This window comes from Egretta garzetta, unplaced genomic scaffold (genome assembly GCF_000687185.1).
Source record: "Egretta garzetta isolate BGI_Z169 unplaced genomic scaffold, ASM68718v1 scaffold138, whole genome shotgun sequence".
NCBI lineage: Eukaryota > Metazoa > Chordata > Aves > Pelecaniformes > Ardeidae > Egretta > Egretta garzetta.
In genome coordinates this window covers 673,100-700,519 of record NW_009260598.1, presented here as the reverse complement: position 1 = coordinate 700,519, position 27,420 = coordinate 673,100, and the positions used below count along the sequence as shown (strand labels likewise).

The 27,420-nt window shown below is 36.4% G+C and overlaps 1 protein-coding gene across 1 annotated transcript in view; it reads left to right on the top strand.

Moving 5' to 3' along the window:
- Nucleotides 1-27,420, top strand: part of FIG4 (FIG4 phosphoinositide 5-phosphatase) — a 71,260-nt gene that overhangs the window by 24,956 nt on the left and 18,884 nt on the right. The window contains exons 12-22 of the mRNA XM_035900308.1: nucleotides 836-969; nucleotides 2,947-3,063; nucleotides 4,587-4,632; nucleotides 6,207-6,355; nucleotides 9,836-10,002; nucleotides 15,098-15,236; nucleotides 18,012-18,070; nucleotides 18,917-19,064; nucleotides 19,944-20,027; nucleotides 22,903-23,098; nucleotides 25,011-25,093. Of these exons, the coding sequence (XP_035756201.1) occupies nucleotides 836-969; nucleotides 2,947-3,063; nucleotides 4,587-4,632; nucleotides 6,207-6,355; nucleotides 9,836-10,002; nucleotides 15,098-15,236; nucleotides 18,012-18,070; nucleotides 18,917-19,064; nucleotides 19,944-20,027; nucleotides 22,903-23,098; nucleotides 25,011-25,093 (1,322 nt within the window). The remainder of the gene's footprint in view (nucleotides 1-835; nucleotides 970-2,946; nucleotides 3,064-4,586; nucleotides 4,633-6,206; nucleotides 6,356-9,835; nucleotides 10,003-15,097; nucleotides 15,237-18,011; nucleotides 18,071-18,916; nucleotides 19,065-19,943; nucleotides 20,028-22,902; nucleotides 23,099-25,010; nucleotides 25,094-27,420) is intronic.

Below are 27,420 nucleotides of genomic sequence, written 5' to 3'. Positions count from 1 at the left end.
AGAGAGGGGGGGGGGGGGGGGGGGGGGGGGGAAGCCCCCAAATCCAAACACCTTTTTTTTGGATGTTGTCAGGCACTTTATCTCCAGTACTTTTATTACTTGATTTCTTAAATGTTGATGAAATACAATCAATGTCCTCGTATATCTGCCCATCCTAGAAACTTCTTAACTAGTAATGAATGTTTTAGGCTTCCTTTGGGTTTGTTTATTTAGGACTGCTATTACATATGTAAAGCAGTTTCTATAACATAGATTCAGTATAGGTTTTATTCTGGATGAAGTTGAGAGGAAAGCCATACTAATATGTAGAGTGCCAAAACATATGGTTTATTCAGACAATGGCACCATAATTCTAATTTTTTAAAATTATTGCAAAGCTGGGAGATGGGAGCTGTTTTTCCCCATCTCGTGTCAGTAATGGAGAAGAATTTGCCTGGATCCTCTTGTACCCCAGAACTGAATATGATACTTTCCTTTCTGCCTGTCTTTTTCCTTCTCTTTTGTCTTTGTCCATTTCTTCTGTACAACCACTTTTGTTTCCATGTGCTCTTCTTTGATCTTACAGGGTTCCATTTTCAGCCTATGCTTATGCACAGTTGAAACAGGTGACTTTTGCTGCTGATACAGATCAATTGTTAAAAACCCAGAAAGTTTAGATTTTTTCTGTCTCTTCTGTTCTTAATTTAATTGTACTAGTTATGAGGAACTGCCCGCTGTTGTTACAGCTTCCACTTCTAATTTCTGTTATATATACATACATGTATATGTGTGTGTATACAGGTTAGGTGCAGTCACTGAAAATTGTAATGTTAACTTCCTTTTGTTTTTCCTAAAGGAACGTGAAAAAAGAAAGCACGAAAGGATTCTTAGTGAAGAACTTGTTGCTGCTGTGACATATCTCAACCAGTTTTTACCCCCAGAGCATGCAATTATATATATACCCTGGGATATGGCCAAATACACAAAAAGGTAGCAAAGATCCTTCTTTGTACCAGTGCCCTTAGCCACAATACAAGTAACTGTATGCTACTGAGTGTGTTGCTTTTCGACTGAACGTAGCTTAGGAATGATGGGAGAATCTTACTGAGATCTATGGACTGAATAAAACCTCAGCTTTTTGAAGGCTTTTTAGTGTTTTCTATGGTTTCTTACCGAAGTGTGGAGCAAGACCTGAAAACTCTGAAATTCTCTGCAAAGGAAAATTTTAGAGAAAAGTCACAAAAAAAAAGCCATCAACATTCAGTTTTTATTTTGAGTTAGTCAAAACACTGCGTTTGTCAGGTATTCTGTTTCAGTCTTTGAATTTACTGAGTTACAAAATTTTGGAAAACAAGGGGTTTCATATTGATCAGTCTTTTCCATTTCCTCTTCCAAAAGGAAGTGAGGCCATTAATTTCAGTGTTTTGAAACATTTAGATTATTAGAAGCATGTATCTTAGAAAGGCAAATATATTCTGTAACTTTTTATTCTGTAATTTTGGAAAAATAGAATGCAGTACTAGGATCGTGTGAAAAGGATGAATGTTTTCCAAAATGTAGAAATATTTACAAGGCAAACATTTTAAATTCACAGGTATAGATTGCTTTGCTTAAGTAACACACAACTTGGTTGTAAAGTTGTCTGATCTATGTATGTATACTGTATCTTATAATGCCAAAAATTCTAGAAGAATGATAAGAATTGTTGGATCAACTTTCAGGTATCTGTTAGTATGTTAGTCTGAACAAAACAATGGAAAAAACAGTATGGTTCAAAGGGCAGGAATATAATTAATGTTTGTTGATTTAAAATGTTATGAAAAGAGCTTTGGAAAACAATCCTTATTCACTATTTGTGGTTACAAGATGGCTGATATGGTTGGTCATGTAGGTGTGAAATTGTTACTTTAAAGTCTGATGTGGTTTCAAACTACTTTTTATTCTAAAATGGCATTGTGTACAGTTAGGTGTATACACAATTATTTGTGTTGTTACAATTAAATAGTAAATCTCAAAAGAAGATATGCTAGATACAAATTCTTGGGTTTCATATGGAGTGATACTGATGAAACTTAGTGGTCTGTCCTATATGGGAAATGATAATAGGTATTCAAAGGATTCCCCTTCTAGCTTTAAGCTTGAGGTATATTTATATACATATCCACCCTAGTAGAGATATAAAAAATACCTGAAGGCTTTGAACTAGATTACTTATTTATGCAAACGAGAGATATTTAAGAATGGAAGATAACATATATGTCTGCCTGAAGAATTGGCAGTTTCAGGAATACTGCAAGCATGTTTCCTTTAGCATGTAGTTTTGAAGTAAGTTTGCTGGAAAGCATTACTAGTGGAAATGTTCCAAAACATTGCTTCCATCTCAGTATAAACAATCTTTAGAAAATCAATAATTTGTTTTGTTACTTAAAATGTAAACACTGTAATAAAACCTTTGAAAATAATGTTATAACAGAAGTTAAAGTCCCCAACAATGAACGGATGGATGCCCTGATCTGAACAGGAGGTGCAGGACATCATGAAGGCCATACACGAAAACAAATGTTACTGAACAAAACCTTGCAAACAAAATGAGGCAACGTGATTTAGCATAATCATTTATCCTTTTCTGTCTCATTCTTATTTTGTGACTCACAGGAAGTTTGGTAGAGGAAAATTAGTGTGATATAAAAGTTGAGTTGTAAATTTTTGAAGTCTTCCACTTCTAGTTTTTGCAATGTGTTTTATTAAAAATTAAACAAAATTGCTCAGATACAGTCAGTGTCTGTTTCCTAAGTCTGTAAAATCTAAGGACACTATAGACGTAATTACTGTTGGATAAATAAAGCTGTGATGTGAGTGTTCCTTTAAATAATTTTTGTTATCAAGACTTCCCAAGCAGTGAAAATCTTTTTAGTATTAGTGTATCTGGACTGTGGTTTTTTGTTTTGTTTTTTTTTCTCTCCCCAGCAAACTTTGCAATGTCCTGGATAGGCTGAATGTGATTGCAGAAAGTGTAGTAAAGAAGACTGGATTTTTTGTAAACCGACCTGATTCCTACTGCAGTATCTTGCGGCCAGATGAAAAGTATGTATAATTTAATTGATGCATAATGAATCACATCTATTCCTTGTATAGTTGCCTGGAATTTCTGTGTCCATTACATTATTTCTTATTTTAAGGTTTAAATTAATATGAAAAAACAGAATTTGTTATTAAGTTATAGGTAAAAGGATTGCAGAGGCACATGCTAAGAAATACTAGTACACTGAAAGAGTACAATTCTGCTGCTGCTGTTGTACTTATAATGAATTCTTACTTCAAACCATTAATTGTAACTTGTAATCTATGCCGTGTGTGTCTATATAAAGGTGGGGTTTTTTTGTTTCACCTTAACCAAAGGAATCCTAGATTTGGGGGTAAATTTAACAAAGCAAACAATATTTGGAATTCAGTAAGTGGCTTCTTTTGAGGCATACTAATAAGATAACTATCACTTAAATGTTACCGAGTCAGTTGTTTTCCAATGGATTTTATGCTATTCATACATACAAAACTTGAAACTTTTTCTTTAAACTAGGAACTGTAGTTGCTTAGATTGCTGCAGAATTACAGTGCTTTAATCAGCTGAATTCTCTCAAGTACCTGAAAATCCAGAAGTAAAGTAACTTCTGCATTAAAAGTTCAATAAGTTTTTGATTCAAGCTTTCGTGTTAGGGATCTAAATTCATCACTAGCCAAATGGGCATTCATATTTTACATTAAGAGCATCCTTGCCTTTTTAGTCTGTCCTCATTTAGAAATAGTCTGAGCTAAAACTCTCGTAGGCTCCCTTAGAGCTTTTCTCTGCCATGCAATGCATGCAAATATGGTGACTAAACTAGCAGGAGCAAGATCAATACATCCATATAACGCTGTGTTCTGTAGAGATAGTCTGGAGAGTCTCAGATGTAGTTTATATGCTTGCCAGAGCAGTGCTCTGCTCAGGCTATAGATAACCCTACTAACTTGAAAATATTCAGTAGCTCAGGGGTTACTTGCACCAACCATAACTGCTCCCCTACCTCAAAATGTCATTAATTTCTGATTTGTGTTCTCTGGCTCTGGGGTACAGTTAAAGCCTATACAAAACTGCAAGACCTGGACAATATGTACATATGTGTGTATCTAGCATCTATGCCTAGAGTCAGTATGAGGGGGAGATTTAAATCAACCAGCTTGCTGTACAGTGTATGCTATGTCTTTACCTTCCAGTTGTTGGCATTGTACCTACTTCAATTTTTGCGCATGCAAGACCTGATCTAGCAACGCTTGTGTTGCTCATACTCTGTTTTATGGAGAGCAAAGGAAATATTTTGTATGGCTTTGTAATATTTCTACTTTAAGGCTAGATTTTTTAATTTTTTTTTTTTTTTGCAATGTGATTTAAATACAACATCTTACTGCTGCATAAAGCTTTCACTGCTTTCTGCTACTCAGGGATATCAGTTTTGCTTTGTGGCAGGTTTTTAATTGTCACCCTTTTTTACTGAGCAAATTAATACAAGGTATGATCTGTTATTTTTTTTTTTAAATGATTTGTAAGTCTTTCTGTTTTGTTTCTCTTTCAGGTGGAATGAACTGGGAGGTTATGTTGTTTCCACTGGTCGCTTGCAGGTACTAAAATATACTTTATTAATTCTTAGTTATAGTGATGTAGATCAGCACTCCCAAAGCACCAGGGAACCATTTCACTTAAATACCTGATTGGTGATTCACAAAGTGCTCTTAAATTAATATTTATAGTAAACAGCATTATTGCTATCTGTCCCAGAAATCCAATTGGGAAATAGAGCTTAAAGTTCTTGCATGGTACAATGCTGTTGGCATTGTATTTTTGCTGGAGGTAGTCTGAGAAATGCTCATATTTTAAACTAGTTTCCCTTACTATTTAGTCTGTAGTGTTACCAGTGCAGTGAAAGTTAAAACTTTTAGCAACTTCATAATACAATGTAATACAGAAATGGTGAGGAATTATACTTTAGCCTGGTGACATATTCATACACATGAAAATGGGTTATTAAAAGCATTTTCACCCATGCTGAATGTTCTGTACGTTGTTACAATTTCCATCACTAAAAGAAAATAAAACTAGAAACACTGCTTTCTTTAAGGTCAGAAAAATGCTGACTAAATTGTAAACCATACAGTACCAGATTTATACTTGAATGTTATGATTATATACTCTGAACACAGAGCATATTCTTAAGAAGCATTAGTTGCTTTTGACTTGACATTCATGATTTTGTAGTTCTTGTAAGTGACCATTCCTTTACCAGCTGATCACTGGGATATGTGTGTTTGAGAGCAGACAAACAGTGGAGTACATAGAATTTGATCTGTTTTAAAACAAACCATGCAATGCTAGTTAGATTTTTTTTTTTTTTTTTAATGTTAGTCTTACAGGTTTACCTGTATTAGGGGAGTGATTATCTGTCTTTCAACCTTCATCATTTGAGGTAGTCACCATTGGCATACATGTAAACATCTGGATCACATTTCATCTCAGAATAGACATCTTTTCAGTCACACTAAAAAGTGCTTCTTTATTAAGGCAATAAAAGCTTAGTTGACAAGCTTGCATATAGCCATATATATCTGGGCAGAAGAATCCCCCATGGTTTATTTATTAAAATAAATCTCTTGCAGCTGTTCATATCATAAAATAACTGTGTGCATTATGGAATTGAAGAACGCTGGTGCAAGCAGCATAAAAGAATATGTGAATACGTGCATGATTGCGACCTTCAACAAAACATTCATGTGTGTTGCTCCAGATACGGGAAGCTTAAAATACAAGCACCATCACAGTAGAACCACAGCAAGTTAGAAGTGTGCTTTATTTTTTGCAGTAGTTTCAGCATACTTGAATATAAGACCTTCTTCACCGAAATAACATAGGTTCTTTCTTTTTAAGGTAAATCTTTAGGGCTGTTTGTGAGTCAAAGGAGAGATGCAGTTTGTGTGATGATAAAAGCAAGAATATTTTGAAAGTAGGCATTACAGCAGTCTGATGTAGGTTGCTAGAGATGAATTGCTTTTTAGCATTTTTAGAAATGTCTTTCCTCAAATTTTTGTGAGCTGACATAATTTGAGATTTGACAAGTCTTGGATAGTAGGAAAAAAGTAATGATCATGAGTGTAATAATTTATTAATTAAGAAAAATCTCTTATTTGGATTGCTTTACCAGACTGGAGTTCTGCGAACCAATTGTGTGGACTGTTTAGATCGCACTAACACAGCCCAATTTATGGTGGGAAAATGTGCTTTGGCATACCAACTCTATTCATTGGGATTGATTGATAAGCCAAATTTACAATTTGATACGGATGCTGTTAGGTAAGATACATTAATAAAGTGTGTCATCATTTTAATTTTTAATTTTGTGTCAAGAGATTTAGGAAAATTAGAAGTCTGTAAAAGAAAAATGCAATTCTTTCTATTGGAATGTTTTAATAATGTGTATTCATCCAAGTTTAAAAAATCTTCCGTACTTGAAATCTTCTTAAGAAAATCCAGTCATGCTGAAAATTTGCTCTTCTGGAAAAGTATGTTAAACAGGCTTCTTACAAGATAACTGCTTGATTTCATTCTTTTTATATGCCTAAACTTAAAGCTAAGAGTTTTCCTTTTAAATAAATGTAGCAAAACCCCCACCCCAGCTTTTTACACTTACTTCACTTGCTTGAGGCAAAATGCTGATAAAAAATGAAACCTTAAGTAAGTACAAGCTTTTATGGAGAATGCCAAACTGATATTTGTATAGATACACATCTTACCTTGCTATTTGCTACTTTTTCTTTGGAAAAAATTGTGTTTTTTGATTTATTGAAGAAAAGTTTTCAGCGAAGTTGTTCTGTCAGTTCAAGTAGCCATGATACTTGTTCAGGCATCCTCAAACCATTTAAGAAAACCTAGCATTTAAATGCTCTGGGGGCCAGGGGGAACTAAGCTACTTAACTTGTGAATAAGCTTCAGAAATTAATGTAAGAGTCCTTGAGGCGATGTGGTTTTGTTCCTTAAGGCTGTTGTCGTGACTGTGAAACTTACAGCTTCATTGCTGGTTTTGAGTAGTGGTTTGAAAGTTTTAGAATATGAAGATGTAACTCATGTTTCAGAAAAGACAAAGTCTCCCCTCTCCTTTCCTCAGGACTTACCTTCAGTTCCTCTTCCTTCGCCCATTAGCTTCTAAAACTTACCTGGTACCAGGCTTTGCTGCCTCCCCCCTTCCCACCCCTATTTTGCAAGCCCAAATTTCTTCTGCTGCTTCCTGCTGCAGTAGTCCCAGGTGTCCTGTCTATCTTCTCTCCCTTGTAGAATCATAGAATTGTTTAGGTTGGAAAAGACCTTTAAGATCATCAAGTCCAACCTTTAACCTAACCCTGCCATCCCACCACTAAACCATGTCCCTAAGTACCTCGTCTACCCGTCTTTTAAATACCTCGAGGGATGGGGACTCAACGACTTCCCTGGGCAGTCCATTCCAGTGTCTGACAACCCTTTCTGTGAAGAAATTTTTCCTAATGTCTAACCTAAACCTGCCCTGGCACAACTTGAGGCCATTTCCCCTCGTCCTGTTGCCCATTACTGGGGAGAAGAGGCCAACTTCCACCTCGCTACAGCCTCCTGTTTCCTCTGTATGCCCCAACCACCCAAATTTCCATCTCTTACCATCATCTCTTAAGATTATAGCAGTTGCTTTGTCTCTGACTTTCCTGACACCTTATTTCTCATTATCTCTCTGAAATGTAGATATTAGCCTGGTATGAAAGGTTACTTCTGTCTGGCCACATTTGACTTATTTTTTTCTTCTCCATTGCACTAGATGTATGCCTGTCAGAAACTGATTTTGTCGCTTGTTAAGACTTGTTTCTGAATTACTGTATTCAGAATAATTAACAAATCCTGCTCCATAATGCAACAAATTCTGAAGACAGGCATGTGCTATACTCTCTCTCTGTTATGCAGTCTTCCAGTTTGATCTTCTGCATTCTTGTTCCCTGCATTATCTCACATAGAGAATCTGCTTCCTGCGTACTCTGCCTCTTCATTTACGCTCTTCTAACTGGCCAAAATCTGTAGTGATCTGTCTTCCTTAATTTAGCTAACATGGTCATTGGAACTCTGTTTATCAGTCCCCATGGCTGACTGGAAAATTTTTGAGAGGTATCATCCTTTTTGCCTTTGACCAGTTTTTTAGCTTTTAGTTGACCAGCATCGCTGTCTTCCCCTTGTATGAAGACCTCCCCCCCCCCCCCAAACAAACAAACAAACAAACCAACCCACCAAACCCAAAGAAACAAACAGGAGATTCTTATATATGGTATTATGAAATATGAATAATTTGTGTGGAGGCAAGTGGGTTTTGGTTTGTTTCTTTTGTTGCTTGGTTTTGAGGGGTTTGGGGGTTTGTTTTTTGTTTGGTTTTGGTTGTTTGTTTTTTTTTTTTTAAAGTTAGTAAGCAGATGTTTCTTCCTAATTGGTCTTTTTGTACTTGACCTCGGGCAGAAGATCTGCTGGACAGCTATTTTGTTTTTACAGAAATTGATTTGCTGCTAAGTGTTCTTCATCCAGAACCTTTTGAGGAAAACTTCAATCAGATGATTGCTGAGTTACTTATGCAGTACTATCCCTTTATTGGAAACTTCCTTAAGGGAATGGTTTTGTTGTTTTCTGGGGCTTTTTTGTTGGGTGTTTTTTTGTTTTCTTTGTTTCTACCCTCCTTTCCACTTCTTAAGGACTTTTTTCTTCTCAGGTATTACAGTGTATCACATGCAGATGCTTGAGTTACTGTGTCTTGATATACTGATGTGAAATACATTTGATAGGTTTGATGGTTGGTCCTTTTGTTTTGCTCTGTTCCGGTTTTTTGCTTCTTAACTAAACTTTCAGCCTTTTTTAGCAAGGTGTCATCCTTGTCACTGTCTTGCTCAAGCAAGGCTGTAGTCTCTGTTTCTGAGAAGCACTTTTCAATCTGTTATCTTTTAGACTGGGTGTCATCTCCTTAGGATAACCTTGTTTTCTGAGACTGTTGTATTGTTTTTGTCATTGATGGGGAGCTTCTTCAGAATTTTTGCTATTTGGACTGCTCTCAGTTTGGAGTCTACTGTCAGCTTCTTGGTGTTAGAGGGCTGTGTTGCTTTTAGCCAGCTTTCCTTGATCACCTTAGCAGCCAGCTTTTTCTACCATCTTCTTACATCATGTTTTTCCAGCTCCAGGAAATGGTATCTGAGTGCCATTCACCTTTCTTACAAGTCATGTTTATTTGATTTGTACCTTTGAGCCATCATTTTTGTAACTGGCAAGATTTTTGGAAAGTTATGCTAACTTCATTCCCAGTGGACTTGACAGGAAACATAACCTTGATATATTGATGTGTTCTGTCCCATTTAGCGTATTTAAAATACCTTAGTTTATGAAGGTATATGGTTTGTTTTCTCCCCACAGACTAGTAGGACATGTTAATCTTCTCCCTGCATCTACAGAAGTGCATATTCTGTTGTGTGGATGCAGTCTGATATATTATGTTAGTGAAAATCTTACGGTCTAATCCTTCCTAGCAACTATAGTATCTGAATAAAATTTCCACATACTTATCTGAATAAAGAATAGAGATGTAGCTTTAAATTTCAGTATTTGTTAGTTAATAGCATGTTTTAATAAAATACTTGGTTTTGTAAACTGGCAGAAGTACTTAGGAATAGAAAATTGATTGCTTGTTAAACAGGAAGACTTTATTATTACATTACCTGGTTATTTTTTCTCTTAAAAATCTCTCTTCAGCAGTTTGATAGATGACGCATTTTGCTTTTCCTTCAGATTATTTGAAGAATTATATGAAGATCATGGAGACACGCTTTCCCTGCAATATGGAGGTTCTCAGCTTGTCCACAGAGTAAAAACCTATAGAAAGATAGCTCCATGGACTCAGCATTCCAAAGATATTATGCAAACACTCTCAAGATATTATAGTAACGCTTTCTCAGGTAAACTTAAAATTAAGTGCTTTCTTTTAAGCCATTATTACTTGTGATGTTTCAATAATCCATACTATGATCTTATGACAGAGATCCTCTATACTATGATTTCCAAATAATTCAGTAAAATCTGATGGCTATCAAATGGGTATTTTGATTTGTTGAAATATTTATATCCTATGCAAATGCATGTTGTAGCATGCAGCCTTATTTGATAAGAGTTAGTCAACTGATGTAAGAAGTATTTGGAAAATGTACACTGCCAGTGACATTTGTAGATCAATAGAGAAGCAGATAGCTGTTATAGAGCTGTCAATATGATGGGCAGAATGGCTTCAACAAATATAAGGAAACTGGTAAATCTAAATCTAAACACAAATAGAAGGCTTCAAGTAGAGTATTTCTTGTGATGTTTCTGGGGACTTCAAACAAGCAAGCTCTCATGCACATAATCATTTTGTATGAATAGAAGCTGCTAACTGTTGAATCTGTGGTAGAAAGGACAAAATTAAATCAAAAAAGCAAGGTACACCAAGTAAATAAGCTATTTTTTGAATTAAATAAGTCCTAAAATAATAGCTTACTCCTTTACTAGCTCGTATCAGTCACTGATACTGCTCTACTATGTTCTGAGCAACATTGCTAAGAGAAAACATCTTTGAAAAATGCTGAGCCATACCTTATGCAAAATAACTGAGAAGAAAATGCTTAGTGTTTTTAGAAGTCATGAGAAAGATCTAAAAGAATGATCAAAGAACAGTCTAAGACACGTTGGGATGACAAACATTGAGTGCTGCTGTGTTCTAAACATTGTGTCAGTCCTCTGTTGCTCTCTTTCACAAAAGCTGCACAGCCAGGGAAGGAAGTTGCATTCTTTTCTCTAGTAGACTGCAATTACTTAGAATCTATGTGAAGTTTAAAACAGCGAGTTGGACACTGGCTAGGAATACTTCAGTAATCTCTGGTTTCTTTGGCTGAAGTTACTGCTTTTGCTAGTGACAATTCTGTATACGTAACAAAACGTGAGAGCACAGCATTTAAAGCACTGTTTCTGAATGTAATTCATGTAATTTGTGTATCATATTTGCCCAAATCAAATGAGAAACAGAGAGCTTGTTTAGTTCGGTGATATGGTCTCTTATTGTTTTCAGTGACAATGAGGTATGACTTCATCAATTCTTATGAGCAAAAGGAGGCACACTTGCAGTATCACCCATACTGATAAGTACGAGACGGAACAAATCCCTGAAGCTGTTCACTTTTATGCCAGCCACTTAAATGGTTAGGTGGAAGCTTGAGCAAAGTTCTAGATCCAGTTCTGGGGTTGTGGTCTGCTTGCAAGGGTAGTAAGATATGCATGTGTTTTAGTGATAAAAGAATTTGTTCTGAAAAAGATGGTACAAAAAGAAGAAAAGAATACAGAATGAAAGAAGTCCATCTTGTCACCTGGGTGAACTTGTAGCTGAGTACACAAAGAGAGGTTTGTCTTTACTGAAGTCAATAAGAAAAATTAAACTTTCATAATGGTGCTGCACACTTGCCCCTATTTAGTTATGGTTTTGGTATTTGATCCCATTTGAACCAAATATTTTTGATGCTTTATGCATTCCTTGTGTTTGAAGATGGCATTGTTGAAATATAGCATTCAAAGTTGTATTTACTACATTTTTAATATGAAATTTTAAAAGGTTTGTTTCAGTGAAATTTAAAAGTTCACTGTCCAACACTGCCTGTTTAGGTGGCATCTGCAAGCCTGTTAATATGACACATTGAGAGAGAGATTTTATTTTTGAAGTTTTTTCAGAAAGCAGAGATAAAGGAAGCATTTTTAGAACAAGATTCTGATTTGCTATACTGCACTTCTTGTTCTTAATATCCATTAAATATCCTTTAAAAGAGAAATAAATATCTGAGGGCGCGCCAGTTCATGAGCCAGTATTTCCTTGTGTTTCTGATCTGAGAAACTTTTTTTTGATGTTTATTAATTTTGTGGACCAGTAGTAAACAGATGCAGAAAATTTTAGTGATTTGCTTGAAGTCATACAGTATATCAGATTCAGAACAAGATTACAAGTGACCTGCTAACTGTGCCTCCTAAATAAATCACTTAGCCACACTTGTTCTGTTTGTCTATCGTAAAAAATACATGATTCTAGAAGTAATTTACACTTTTAAAAGAATGGCTTCATCTGTTGACCTCAGTAGCTCTTAGGATAATCACTATTAATCAAGTTTTACAGATGAGAAAAAGCAAGACATGTATCAGTTAAGTGACTTGCCTGGAGATACTGATCCAGTAGATAAGACTTGGACTTGTAAGGAAGATAATTTTGAATGCAGTTTCACCCTAGTTCATTATGTGGCTTGGCTTTTCTATAGATTTTCTGTACCTACAACTTTGTGATACGTTGCCTATGTAATAGAAGAGTGAAGAATTAAAAAAATGTTCTCAGGATCAAGTTAGTGACTGACACTTAGAAGAAAAACAAGGTTTCCCTCTAAAAATACGGGACAATTAAAATTTTTTCAAGTTACCATAAAATTATAGGTTTAGGCAAAAATTCTGACTTATTTTTCATGCATATTTTTAAAAGTAGAAGGTGCAGTGTAGTTTGGGAAGTCAGTTGTTTGAAGTACCCTGGTTATAAACAAATTAGTTTTACCAGAAAAAAGAACATCATCCAGCTAAGAATTAGGTGCTCCTTCAATACCCTTTTGGGCAGGCATTCTGGTTAGTTGAATTCTAACATTGTTTTTTTCTTTAATTTGTGATTGTCAGAGAAATTAGGAAATGCTATTCCATATGATATTCTTCTGACTTCTGTGCCTTTTAGAAAGTAACATGGTGTTGCAGACTTCAGTGCTAGAGTTGCAACATGCGTAATAAACTTCTGGAATCTGGAATAATCTATTTATCCACAAACAGGACTGGACATAGTAATAAGCTACCTTTTAGTGTTGTATGAAAGTAAATGTAATTACTATAACCTTTTAGTCATGGGATGTTATAGTCCCTATTGTGTTGAATCTCTTATGATTTGCTAATTAGTCATGTAGTGCAGTTGCAAACTCCGATTGAGAGCAGTGGATTGTTTTAGGCTAATTCAATTAAATGGCCCCTGCAGTTCCTGTTTTCTCAAATGGTCTTAAAAACGTGCTAGTAAAAAACCCTTTGAAACTACTAACTAAATAACTTACCAGGAAGAAAGAATACATGTTATTGCTTGTGACTTTTCCTTTCTTTTTAATTCTCAGTGTCCTCAACAAGTTGGTTTGGGGTTTTTTTTTTAAGTTTTTTTCAGACCTTTTTACTGAGTTTTGCATAACTCTCTTGCACTGTTCCTGGCCTTCCTCATTCTCTCCTTATGTCTTGGTTAAACTGTGACACTATTTTGCAGAAACAATATGGCCTGCAAACCATAAGGAGCTACATATGCTTTTGAGTATTACTGAGTAGAAGAGTTAATGTTTATAAGTTGATCCTCTTAAGAAAATTGGGAAGGTGAGGACCAAGAAAGAAGGTAAAATAAGTATTTTTTTGGAAGAGTGCACTGAAGGGACAGTAAAAGCATCTGGAGGGAGTATGAGTGCATAGTAAAGGAAGAAAAAAGCCAGATTCCAGATGAAAGATCCTCTAAGTAGGGAAGGGGAGCCAAGCAATATCAAGAGGTTTTCCCTTTTCCTGGTGCCTTGCCCTGTTACACCATGTGACTGTTTATACAAAAGGTGCCACTTCCAAATATTGACCTCCACATATTCACACTTCTATGAAGTACCCTACTTTTCTATAATCCTGTTGTCACCAAATTTCTAAGTAGCACTTCACTTTTCAGCTGCTTGCATGTCTTAATTCCCTGTAAAAATGTATGTTGCACAGAGGGAAGAGAAGTTTGAATTCTGGGGAGAAGGAGGTATTGACTGAAATGGTGGTGGTGGCCAGGAACAAACTTTGTCCTTGCTGTCATACCACCACTTTGTGGAATCTACCTATTTTTTTACCTGCTTTCTGGTATACTGAGACTTCAGTTTGTCTTTTTGATGCAGTGTGTTGCTAAAGGGACCCTCCACTCTCGTAATATTCTTTTTGAAATGTGGAGAAAACTGGAGGAATAACGCTATCTATTGAACTAGTCTGAACTATTCCTTGTCTGATGATTACTGAAATGCAAACAAGAGTGGAGATGAGAGCTTTCCACATGCTAATAATCAGGGCACAAATAGAGAATTCTCCACATGTTCCCCCATATCTGAAGATCCTTTGTGTGTAAGCCTTCCTCTGCCCCTATGACTCTGCTTGCAAAGCTGTTTTTATCACAGTTTACCATCCCCAAGCCCTCATCTTACTCCAGCTTTTCTTAATATCTGTTGTAACTCATCCTATCTGCGGCCTAGGTAGCAAGAGAGATTTTAAAGATGTAGGTGAAGAACATTTCTTGTCATGCTTCATCTACAGTGGTACCACTGGATTTTAGCACTTGCCTTATTTAGTTTGGTGAAGCTTAAAATATGGCAAGAGAAACTGATGATTTAAACCAACAGGGAAAAAAGTCCAAATTATTAAAAGGTGTTTCTGAAGTTTAATCATTTTACTGAATATGTTTTGGCTAGAAAAACCCAAAGAATTCATAATATGTGCATTATGTGGGAAACTTGTGTATTGTATAGATGCTGTTTAATTTCATTAAATCATTCTTCTGTTATTTAGACTGCAGTAAATTCATGATGGTATGTCAGATTCCATGAAACATGCATAAATACATGCACATGCTTCATACATATACATATATGCAGAGGTGGGTGATGGAGCTGCAGCATGAGGTCTTACTTCTGCAAAGCCTCTAAGCAGAGCTTCTGCCTCGGCTCCTGTGAGAGAAGCCAAGGAAGGAGACAGTGTTGGTACCAGCCCTACGTGCACTGCGGTGTGGCAGAAAGTCAGGTCTAAATGAAGCTTCATTGCGGTGGAATTGATGCCCAGAGGTCCCTGCGGAAGTCATAGGACATACGCACTCTGTCTGTGAGGAGCAAATGTGACAAACAAGCAAATGTTGGAATGGGATTGAGCTCTGCAATGTTCCTGGCATTAAGTCTACCTCTTCTTTAACAGATGCAGACAGGCAAGATTCTATCAATCTCTTTCTGGGAGTGTTCAAGTCTACAGAAGGAAAACCTCATCTCTGGGAACTTCCCACTGATTTTTATTTACATCACAAGAACACCCTCTGTCTGTCACAGACCAGGCGAAGGTATTTTGCTGTTCCAGTTTTTTGTTTGGTATTGCTCTAATAAATTTAAAAGAACACATGTTGGTAACCAAATAATTTGGTCAGCCTGTCAAAAACTTTACGAAAACTTAGACAAAAATAACCCTCAGGAGATTACAAAAAATGCTGGCTGTTGGTGTTTTGAAGGATTTGTTTAATATGTTGTTTTCCCACTGTACTGAAAAAAGAAGTTTCATTTCATATCAGATTCTATACTGCAGTGTGAAATGCTTCACTATTTTACTGAAGTACAGTTACCACTGTCTCACTAAGTGACACACAGGTGTATTTTTGATGGTCAGATTTATTAAGGTCATTAATGTACTTGAGATTAGGTGGTGAGGATAACATTTGTTTATTTTTCTTGTGTAATGCACTTAGTCTGCAATTCTGCATACCAAGAAGCTCATGATTCTCTACCTTCCTTTCAGCCATGTCTAGCCTGTTTTGAAGACTCTTTTTTCTTCATTTGCATACCATTGTAGTTGCATGGTAATATGCAGAAGTAAAAGAGCTAAAGCATAAAAATTTTAAATAATTTTAGAGTGCTTCACAATGTGGAATGATTTTGTTAAGGATTATAAAAAAATCCATTTTAATAATAAGGACAGTGCTAGACTTGTTAACTAAATCATCTCTTTTAGAAATTTCGCTGTTTGTATCTTTGTTCATTCTGTGAGTCTTAAAAGTTCTGTATCACAAATGGTAGATCTGAATATCTGCATTTAGATTTTTGTCTGGGGAAAATTGCATGTGTTTAAATGGTGCATTCAGTCCCTGTTGGCTGCTTATTCCATTAACCTGTCGTGGCAGCTGGCATGTGATGTGATTGTTTCTAAATTTCAGTCCTTTTATATTTGCTCCTGAGGCTTCTCTTGATTCTAGCTCATATCAGCCATGCAACCAAGTGCTATTTCAGGTACACATGAAACATGCAACATTACTTTTGTTGCCTACTGGTTCCGAACATTATTGCACATCAAAAATGAATTCAGCTGATATATCACAAATCTACGAATGTCCTAGTCTCCCTTTCATCTGTTACTCTGTTAAACAACTGTTATCTTATTTGTCACAGATACTGTTCTCAAATGAGGTAGAACGTTTTGAAAAAAAAAAAAAAAAAAAAAGTTGGTATTCTTCATGTATTTGTTAATTAGTTTTACCTTTCATTCTGGCCAGAATTTCTTCTGAGCGCTTCTACAACCAAGATGTTTTCTCATGTGAACAAAATGACACCTCCATATAATAAGTAGTTAGGTGGGAAAAACTCTTCCAAGGAATTTTTTATTTCTGTGAAACCATTGGTCAAGTTCTTCATGTAATGTCTTCCTGCCTCTCTGTGCAGTGCCTCTTTTGGATTCCTTGGGCACAGCAGGAAATGAAATAATGAAAACTCAAAATGAAATCAAGGATATGGAAGGAGAAGGAAGATGTTGTCTCCTGTAATTGAAACTTCTTTTGATATTGGTACTTTTCCTATATTGTATTTGCCTCCCCATCAGAAAGAGGAGGTTTCATAATGAGTTTCATATATTACTTTTATATAAGTTGTGATTCACGTGAAAGGACAGTGAAGATGGAAAAGGAGACTTTATGTTGCCATGTTACTTACACGGCAAGCAGCAAAACTGGGTATGTGTATGTCTGTGTAGTTTCTGAAGGCACTGGAGAAAATGGCTTGCTAGCATGGTCTGATACAGTACTTCAGGAAGAGACGGGACCATCAGGCATAACTCTTTCATTTCTGTCTAGGACATACACAGTTCTTGGAACTGAAGTGTGTTGCCCTGCCTGTTCTGCACAGTTTAAGTCCTGCTAACAAGTCTAGCTCTAGGCATAGGAATGCACCCATTGTTTCTGCTCCAGATGGCTACGTCGACATGAGTAGGAAATAACTGCATTAATACTCTGATTACAGCCCTTACAGTATTGCGAATACACACATATTTGAAATAAAAATCATTGAAGGCAAATGTCTTTTCATCTGAAGTAATGGAACAGAAGAAACTATCAGAATAGTTTAGAGAAGAAATTAAAGTGTATTTGAGAAGAGAAAATAAAAATATGTAAACATGAATGAAAGATAAAACATACTTTATTTTATTAATGTTGCTTGACTTCCTTTGTTGTTTTTCAGAAATCCTGAATAAGCTTCCAGCAGGGCCTGATTTTTGCTTTTAGCTATGCCAACATGCAGTCCTTAGACTTAAGACAGCTGTCACATGAAAATGTATTTATATGTTTAGAAGTCAACTGTTTTGACAATCTGCCGTTTTTGTTATCATTGACCTTCATTTCTTCTTACACTTTTCATAAATTTTAGTATCTGAATAACAAGTGGTGGAGTGGGGGTTGATTTTTTTTAAAAAAAACAAAAAAACAAAAAAAAAAACCCAAAACCAGAACAAAAGAAATACATAAATACCTTCTATATGTACTAAGACCTTAATTTTCAGTACTGTAGAGGTAGGGACCTGAAATGTATTTTGTTTAATGAAACAAAGTCACTCCTGCCTCCATACCTGTATTGAGCTTCATGTGTTTACATTTCATGGCTTGCGAGCAAAGTAGTAGGACAGGAGCCTGTTGAAATCCTCCATCCAAGGATAATTCTTTACTTTCTTCTATGCTTGAATTATAAAGAAATGTTTACTAAAGTGACACTGTGTTCAAGTAACTGTTACGTGCAAACATTTAGACTAGATACAAGATCAAGTCTTCTCTATCAGTTGTGTGTCTGTTTTTCCTGTACAGCTATACTTACTGGTGGACCACAGGTGTGCTAAAGCATTTACCTCTTCCTTTTGATGAAGGTAGGAGCTATATTTACCTTGCCTTACAGAGTATCTTGAAAAGGTTTAGTCACAAATGCTTTTTAACTGTTTTAGATCCCAAATCTGAAAAAAAAAAAAAAAGTTTCCATAATATCTTCCCCCCCCCTCCCCATCCACAATGAGCTGTGATTTTTCAGCTGCAGTACTTGACCTCCATATGTTTATGCACCAGGGCACACTTCAGCCTTTTCTTTTTTTTTTTTTTTTTTTTTTTTTTTTCTTTCCCTTGCCTATTAACATGTATTTATAGTCTATGCTGGTGGTTACATTCCTGTTGCAGATGACAGGGTATGTGTGTCTTATTTCTCTGGCATACCCTGGAGCATGTTTACCCCAGCTGACCAAAGGGATATTCCATGCCATATGACCTCCTGCTCAGCACACAGTGTTGGGGAGACTTGGCCAGGGGGCAGCAATCGCTCCCTGGGGACTCGCTGGGCATTGGTCAGCGGGTGGTGAGCAATTGCATTGGGCATCACTTGTTTTGTATATTATTATTTATTATTTTCCTCTGCTGTTTTATGAAACTGTTTTTATCTCAACCCACGAGTTCCCTCACTTTTACTGTTCCGATTCTCTCCCCCATCCCTCTGGTGGGGAGTGAGTGAGCGGCTGCATGGGGCTTAGTCACTGGCTGGGGTTAAGCCATGACACGTATTTATTAAAGATGTGCGGTGCATCTTCTTCATATAATATTTTCATGTCTTAGAGGGGATATGGCTGTAGAAAAATGCCTGGTAGGGTGGCTAGGTAAGCAGGCTACTGTTAGTTTAGATTTTTGCAGAGTCTGTAATTGTTAGTAAAAAGATTTTTTTCTTTCCCCAGTGACATGTGCTGAAAACAGACGCAAGTTGACAGTGAAGAAGTTCCAGAAATATGAAGAAGAAATCGATATCTACAATGAGTTTTTTCGGCCATATGAGTTGAGCAGTTTTGATGAGACCTTCTGCTTGGCAATGACCAATTCTACACGGTATATTGGGAAGTTTTGTGACTATAAATCCTTAACTGGAAGTTGATTCAGTGTGAATTAAATGTACATTTGATTTATTTGGTTAAATCTCTGTAACTTGATAGGTTTTGTGGAGTGTTTGGGATTTTTTTCGAAGCTTCAGATTTAGCGAACTTCTAGAAACTAAATCACAGTTCTGAAATGGAAATGTTGGTCTGAAATAATTCTGTTAAATTAGCACTTAAACTTCCAATTATTTTCCATTATGGGGTGCCAAATGTTTGGGCACTTGAAGGCTGAGAAATGAGCTTTTCTCTGTGGATTCATATCACAGAGGCTACCTTCAAAGCAATTGTTTTCTAAATGTTCTGCTCTCATTTTACAATTGTTTTCTTCAGTTCATCAGGTTCTCACAATTGGCTGGATAGTTTTGGTTTGGGGTATTTTGGGCTTTTTTTTGGTTGTTTTTGTTGTCAGCAATCAGCTGGGTATTCTAAGCATAATCTTAATCACACTTTAGCTAAAGACTTCCAGGCAGATGATGTTTCATGTAGCTTTTTGACCCAATTTGAGTGTTGGCAGCATTTTGAAAAAAATGTAGCTGAGTTACAGAGCTTCTTCAGCACAGAAATGGAGCATGTTGCTTTAGCCTCATTGGCAAGTGGCAGTGTTTGCATCTGTTTTATGGGCCTAAATAATGCAATTGAAAGCTTTTTAAATACCTAAGGGGATTATATTCATATGACTTTAACTTGTAATGATGAAGCTAGAACTTGATACTTCTTTTTATAATTATTTTTCTTTAAGTCAAAGGTAGATGTGGTGGTTCTTCCAGAAAATGTTAAAAATTTTATGTGTTGAACTTTACTCAGGAACAGTTTTCCCTTTCTATTTTGCCAGAGATTTTATGCCTAAGAATGTGGGGATTGATCCAAGTCCCTTTACTGTTCGTAAACCTGATGAAACTGGAAAATCTGTGTTGGGGTAAGTCTGAAATATGAAATTTTGTTGCAGTTTAATAGTAGTGAAATTGTAATACAAATATATAATCTCTGTGTGTGTGTCTGTAGCATATTCTCTGTTACATGGGAAATAAAAAAAAAAATCATTGATCTTATACTGTAGAACTGTACGCTTTGAAAATCATATCTGATTTGAGATTTTTATTTGCCACTGGGAATTCATTATTGAGACTTGTTTAATCTTTTCTGTTTTGTTTTACTCTAAGTGAAAAGCATGTGAAGATTTTATCTAGACTAAAGATACAGAGGTTGTTAAAATTAGGTCATCTCTTCATAGTAGTGGCAACCGTATTCCCTATTGGAGATGTCGAGAATGCATATATTATTGTTGTCTTTTAAAAAAAAATTAATAAATTTTGAATAAATAGAACATATCTTGAAACAGCAGTAAATGCCAGTTTCAGCACAGATTTTGATTAAAAAAATTATTAAAAATATTTGTGATAAAATTATATAAAAATTCAGCAACATTTATTGGGACAAATAAATGTTCCATTTAGCTGCTTTTGCATCCTGGACTTGCTTTGTTACTTTATTTATTCCATTGTTGTGTTTGATCTGCTGTATCACACAAGGGCTGCGGGGACTCTTCCTGAACCAATTCATCCTCTCTTTGATACCTCATATTAAGGAAACCTTTTGTCAGTAATGACTAAACCTGTGCTGCCACAACATTATAAGTTGTTCTGAAAACCTGCCGTTCTATTAAAAGCTACAAAATTGGACTGTCTCATAAATAACATCCATTGTGCCTTGACCCTAGGGACTCGCTGTCAATAAATGTTAAGAGTAGACTGTGCTTATCACTAGTAGAACCTGATTTCATGCTACTGATGTTCCCTGGGAATAAGCAGAAAGCCTGTTCAACAGTGATACAATTTACCTCTGCTAAGAATTGTGAGTTTATGGGTACTTTTGAGGATAGGCTTTATTCTTCCACTCTGGTATAATGTCAGATTTTGGACTAACGAATTTCTCTCCAGATATTCCATTAAATACTTGGCCGTTACACATTTTTCTCAGGCACTTTGCTTCCAGCTCTCCACTGCAATTTTTTAGGAATTGTTATGAGGTAGAGAATCAGCTGGACCAAATCCATGTTCCAGAACTCCCTGGGCATTGCTCATAGGGCTTCCTATCTATTGGCTGTGCAGTGGGGTAGTGAGGTAAAAGGTATCTTCAGTCTTCCACCTTACCCATATTTAGCCCTTGGTAGAGGTGGTGTCTTTTGCCTTGCACATTTGTCATCATCTTTTGATCTACTGTGATATTTCTGGAGGATGTGGTGATCTGTTTTCATCTGCAAGGGTTCTGGTCCCCTAGAACAATTAGATCTTGGGTGCCTTCTGAGTATGTGTTGGGGAGGGGGTGGGGACATCACTCTTACAAGTGTTTGGCTACTTGCTCCTTTCTTCACCTTTCAGAAAGGACTGCTTTTCTTGTGACCTTCACCTCATTTAGAAAAGTAGGGAAGATAACCTTAATTTTCCCTAAAAAGAATGCAGTATGTTTTCATAAATTTCTTCAAATTTCAGTCTAAGGAGGTGTCAGTTTCTGCTGAGTCAGAAATTAAACTTACCTGTATTGGATTTTTCCCTTAAGGCATTTGTTCCAGCTGTAAGAATTCTTCTGATACATTAATGTCCTTGGGGCTGGGATATGCTCTCAGAGCGAGAACCTTTGGGAGGACTCTCCTACTTGTTTATATGTGTTCCTAAAGCATATAAAGTTTAGCTAATTCACTACAGGGATAAACTGCCTTTTGCAGTAAAACTCATACAGCAGAACTCTTTGTGACAGTTGTGGTGCACTCCACTAGAGCTCAAGTGATACCGGTGACCTCTGTGCCTTTGCTGATGAGAACACTAGAGCTGCGACTCAAAATAGCATTTGCACCGAACTGCATGCTGTTGTCAAAGCCTCTTGGCATGCTGCTGCCTTCCTTTAGACTAAGTCACGCACAATGTCAGTGTATATATGGACAGTCACCTCAGCAAGGAGGAGATGCTGTTTCCCTCTTTCCGGAACTGATTTGTCTATAAACACATTCATTACCTGCTTTCCAGTCCCTCTTCCTCCAGAGTCCCTGAAAGATTGTGACAGTGTCTGAGAGGAAAATGCAACCACATACCCTTTTATGGCCGGTAGGGAAGGATGTAGGGGACATTAAGGGTGGTACAATTTCTGATGGGCAAAGCAACACTTACCTTTCAGAGCTTGTACAGTTAAACCCGGTGTTAGCCTACTAAAATATAGATGCTATATCTTGAAGAACTTACAAATATTCAACTCCTACAAATATTCAATTTCAGCAAGGCACCTCTTTATATTGACTAGAATTTCTAGAGTGAGAAGTACATGCCGCATAAAGAAATGTTGCTGATTAAGGAACTAAATTCAAGGGAGAGGTATGGAAAAGGAAAGGAGAAAAGTGACATTATGATTAAGATTTTTGGGACTAAGATGAAGAAAGCTAGTGGAGTGGATAATGTTAATCAAAACATGAAACTTTTTCCCAAGTCAAAACTAAAGATGTTATGTCTCAATTGATTTTTATTCCTTTTTATTCAGTCAGTCTGGGGGAGGGATTTAAGTAAAGAATCAGAGAATTGGTGGAGAAAAGCTGACATAATCCTTTGAGCTCTCCTTAAATACTCTGGAATAAGAAGAGATTGAAGAAAAGTAAATTAATTGGGGAATTGAAAAGATGAGCAACAAGTTGCTCCAGAGGATAGAACGCATTTACCCCAGTAAGATTGTAATCAAAATTAGGAATTTTAAATACTTGTGGTTAATATCTCACAGATTTCATAAATACACACTGCCTTTCATAATAGGAACAAAAGTAATAGAGAAGAAACCGTGCTGCAGCGCAAAACAGCTGCTAGTGCTCCTCCACCCCCAAGTGAGGAAGCAGCGTCAAGTAGTTCTGAAGATGATTCTGGGACGGACAAAGAAGATGAAGGTGCTGTTTCTCAACGTTCAACTCCAGTAAAGGTGACTGATACAGGAGACAATACAAAAATCACAGAGGTAAGAAATTATTGTGGTAGGCAAAAATGCTAATCACGGACTTAAAATTCACATTTCCTTAAAAAAGCAGTAAATGTTATAGAACAGTCAGAAGTAAAGCACTGGTAAATTAAGTGAAAAAGGTCTCCAGTGTAACTTCTTTGTGTAGATGTTAGCACAACTGCTTATAAAGTTTTATTATTACTCTTGTCATTTAATAGTGAAACACAACAGAAAATAGTATTTTTCAAAAAATGAAAATTACCGTTAGAAACCTATGGCATTTGAAAGGTACTCAGGTCAGGTGTAGCCCATTACATGAATATATCTGTGCTAGTGTGTTAATTCAGAGCAGTAGTGTGCTTCTGATCATTGTCCCTTGCCATGCTCTGGTCCGTATCACGAGGTGGTCTTGGAGCATGCAAGTGGGATTCCTTTTTGGATGAAAGTAAGCTGGGAGATGCTTCTCCAGGAATGTACCTGATCTACTTACCTAATCAACATTTAGTCAATGGGAGCTAATCTGGAGCAAACCCCCTGAAAGACATGTAGTATGGATCTGAGGTCCTGAGCATCACCTCTTCCACGACTGTTCCTTTTGAATGATGCCACTTGCTCGGGTGGATATAACTGTAAATTAATGTTTAAGCTGGCTAAATTTCAACCTGATTTATGTGGAGATTTTTAAATAGCTGTTTCATAATTATATGGTCTGACATTTAAAAAAAAAAAAAGAAATTAAACTGAGTTCAAAAATGTGCATGATAATATTGTCACATTGGTCCTATGCTATTACTGCTACTAAAGTTGAAGATAATGGCAGGATAATAGTGACATCGTGTATGCACAGTCACATGAAAAGAATGTGTATTCTCAGTTGTGGGCTATTAATCTTTTTTCACTAGCATAACTCCAATTCTGTTGGAATCTCTTGGGTGCTAATTTAATGAAAATATTAATTTGTATGAAGTATTATGGAAATACCTATTTTATTAATTCACGTCACATTTCTTCAAATTCTTTCTTGTAGATATCCATTTTGGATACCACTGCGAATGTCTTAGCAAATGATGTGCTAATGGAGACTATACAAATTTGGAAAATACTTTATGTTGGGAGGGTGGGATGGTAAGGTTTGGGGTTTTTCATGTTTTTTTTTTTAAATTCATTTTAAGTTTGGTATTTTTTACATCAGCAACTGTAGAGTAGAGAAAAATTGTGTCATTGTGTGGGTAGGGGAACCCATACAGCTAGTTCCTTTCAATTCACATCTTACCGAAGTTAATAATAAAATGATTTTATACTTCTGTCAGGACATATCTTTCTGAAGTTCTTCTTTGACTTTGGATCTTTATAAACTAAAAGAAAACTGGTTTTGATAGTTGACTTGCAGTCATATGTGTCTTGTCAGTAAAAACTCCCAGTTTAACACTGAATTGGTAGAAAAAGTGAAGTATTGCATGTGCATTGGATCCTTGTTATAGTTGACTGACGTGGTTGTGTAATGTATAAAATAAAAATAGTTTTGTTCAACCTGAAGTTTGTAACTATTTTAGAACTGACAGCAGGAAATGTGAAAGCAAATGTGGGAGCATGTTCTGAATGAGTATGATTATTTCTATATTAAGTTTCAACACAACAGAATTTAATACCTGCATCATTATATGTCCTATAAATATAATTTATTCTCCTAATAAGTTGTTTTATCTGATGTTATCTTTCAAGAATCCTTTCCTCATTTAACAAATGTCTTGAATAGTATTTAACAAAAACATGCACAAACTAAGATTACTATGTATATGAGAAACTTGTTTGGTTTTTCCTGCACTTTTGAAATTATTTTCAGGTTAGAAAGAATTCCTTTCTTGAAAGCAAATTCTCTTTGGATGTTGTTATGGTATCCTCAGTCTGAATCTTTCTTCTTATGTTCCAGAATGTAGTGCAATCAACAAAAGATGTGTATGGAGTCAATCTTTCAGATGTTCCTTCAGAAGATGATCTCACAATATACACTAGGTGAGATAAATTTCCAGTGGTAATCAGTAAAAGATAATTGGAGCTAGTTAAATACAGCTTGTCAAAGTGCTGCTTTTGATTAAACTTGTTTCAATTACAGATTTTTGAGATACTTGGATATATATACTATTCTGCTTTTAAAATCAAACTGTTTTCAGATGTCTGTGTCAACTCTGATTTCAGTGGAAGTTATGCATATGTGTCTGAATGCAAAATTTAATACTTAAATCGAATGAGAGATGCTTCAACAGAAATACCTGTCACTTAATACAGTCCTAGACATTAATAAGCAAATTCAGTGTTAGGGGTAGTTCCATGGTTCTAAGCTGTGTAGTCTGTGATTTTTGCAATTTTCAAACATTGAATTATGCTAATTCAAATCAGTCATAAGTGAAATAGCCTCTTCTATAAAAATGCATATAAAACAATAGAAGTCATTTTAATATAATGTCTTATTTGTAGAGATGTGTTAACTGTTACCTTTTACTGCAATTGAAATAGTTGTGTGACTTTGTTCAAGGAAAATTACTTTTCTGAGTAATATTCAGCCTTTTTCTTGAAACATCTTGGCCTTTCGAGCTTGAAATAAAAAACCTGTGGATTTCATAGGGAGACCTTGAGACCGTTACTAAATCTGATATAGAGACTATGAGGAGAAAAGTTGAGAAAAGCGGTCAGAATAACTTACGCTGTAGAAGCAGAGATATCTAAGTCACAGGTATTTGTACTATAAGTTTCAGGAGAGGAAGGAGTCAGTTTGGCCCTTGCTATTATTGGAGTTTCATGAAATAATTACATTTACATGTATGTGCTGTGTATGTTTACGTGTGTGTATATATATCCACAGCACTGAGTGTAGTGCATGTAATCATGTGCTCTTACACACTGCATTTTGAACAGGATCATGCTGTCACTTGTTCTTAATAACTGGTTTTGTGAATTCAAACCCTCCGTACAGGAAATGAGTAAGACACAGCATAGTGCAAGACGCAATGCAACTCCTTAGGTGGTCTGGCAAGTTCTCACTCAGTTCCTGCTCTTTGAGGTAAACTGCTGCAACACGAGGCAGCGTGCTGCACAGCACCTGCAGGCTCTCCTCAGGAGCTGGGAGCTGCTGGATTGATCTGAGCAGTTGGAAGTAAGAGTCGGTGGGAAAGCATCAAGGTTATCACCTCCCAGCTCTTACTACACAAAAACTTCTGCTTTTATTCAAGGGTAGCTTGGGCTTTTATCGTCCACAAGACAGTTGTCACCACTCCTGCAGGAGCCATGAACTGTCAGCTCCCCAAGAGCAATCAGAAAATTAATGGTATGCTTCTCCAACAAGAGGCAGTGACTCCCATTGTATCGGGAATGCTGTTTCTGAATTGCCATAAGCCCATATAGATGCTGGCTATGTGATGCCATTGTTAAAAAATGTGTACTTACGCTATTGTTCTCAGCTTCTCTCCTCAGTATCACAGAATAACACTGAAGCCAAAAAGAAACTGGTTCAAATCTTTTTTTTTTTCTTAAATTGGAAATTAATTTGAACCGTTTGAAATTTGTTTATCTCAAACCAAAACTGAACTAGAATAATTTCAGTTATAGATGGACTAGAACTGAACTGAAAACTTACTTACTCAGATCCCTGGTGGAGGAGATTCTTTCCTGAACTGCAACCTTTACTTTGAAAACTAGTCAGAATAATTGGAATTCAGTACTGGAGATCAGTTGGAGAAATTTAGGTCCAAAATGAAGACCCTCTTAGTTCCTAAAGGCTTATAATGCTGTTGCTAAGAGAGCAGTTGCTTATGCAAGACACCAGGAGTAAAAATCAATTACATTTCCTTAATAAACCAATGTTTCAAACACCTGCTTAGAACGTAGAATTAATGGAGTTTGAGAAAAGGAGTGTAAGGAAACTACATGTCATCTCAGAAAAACACTGTGTGTATACTGAAGTGGATACACGAAGCATGCATTGAAATGGGCTTGCGTGCATTTATTTTTATTTTCTTGATGTGTAATAGCAGTGATTACCTTGTTATATTTGAAACCTTTTCAATTTTTGTGGAAAGTTTTCATAGAATCATAGAATGTTTTGGGTTGGAAGGGACCCCTAGAGGTCATCTAGCCCAACCCCCCTGCAGGAGCAGGGACACCGCTAACTAGATCAGGTTGATCAGAGCCCTGTCCAACCTGGCCTTGATTGTCCCCATCTTTCCTATAGGCCCCCTTTAAGCCCTGCAAGGCTGCAATCAGGTCTCCCTGCAGCCCTCTCTTCTTCAGGCTGAAGAACCCCAACTCTCTCAGCCTTGTCCTCGTAGGAGAGGGGCTCCAGCCCT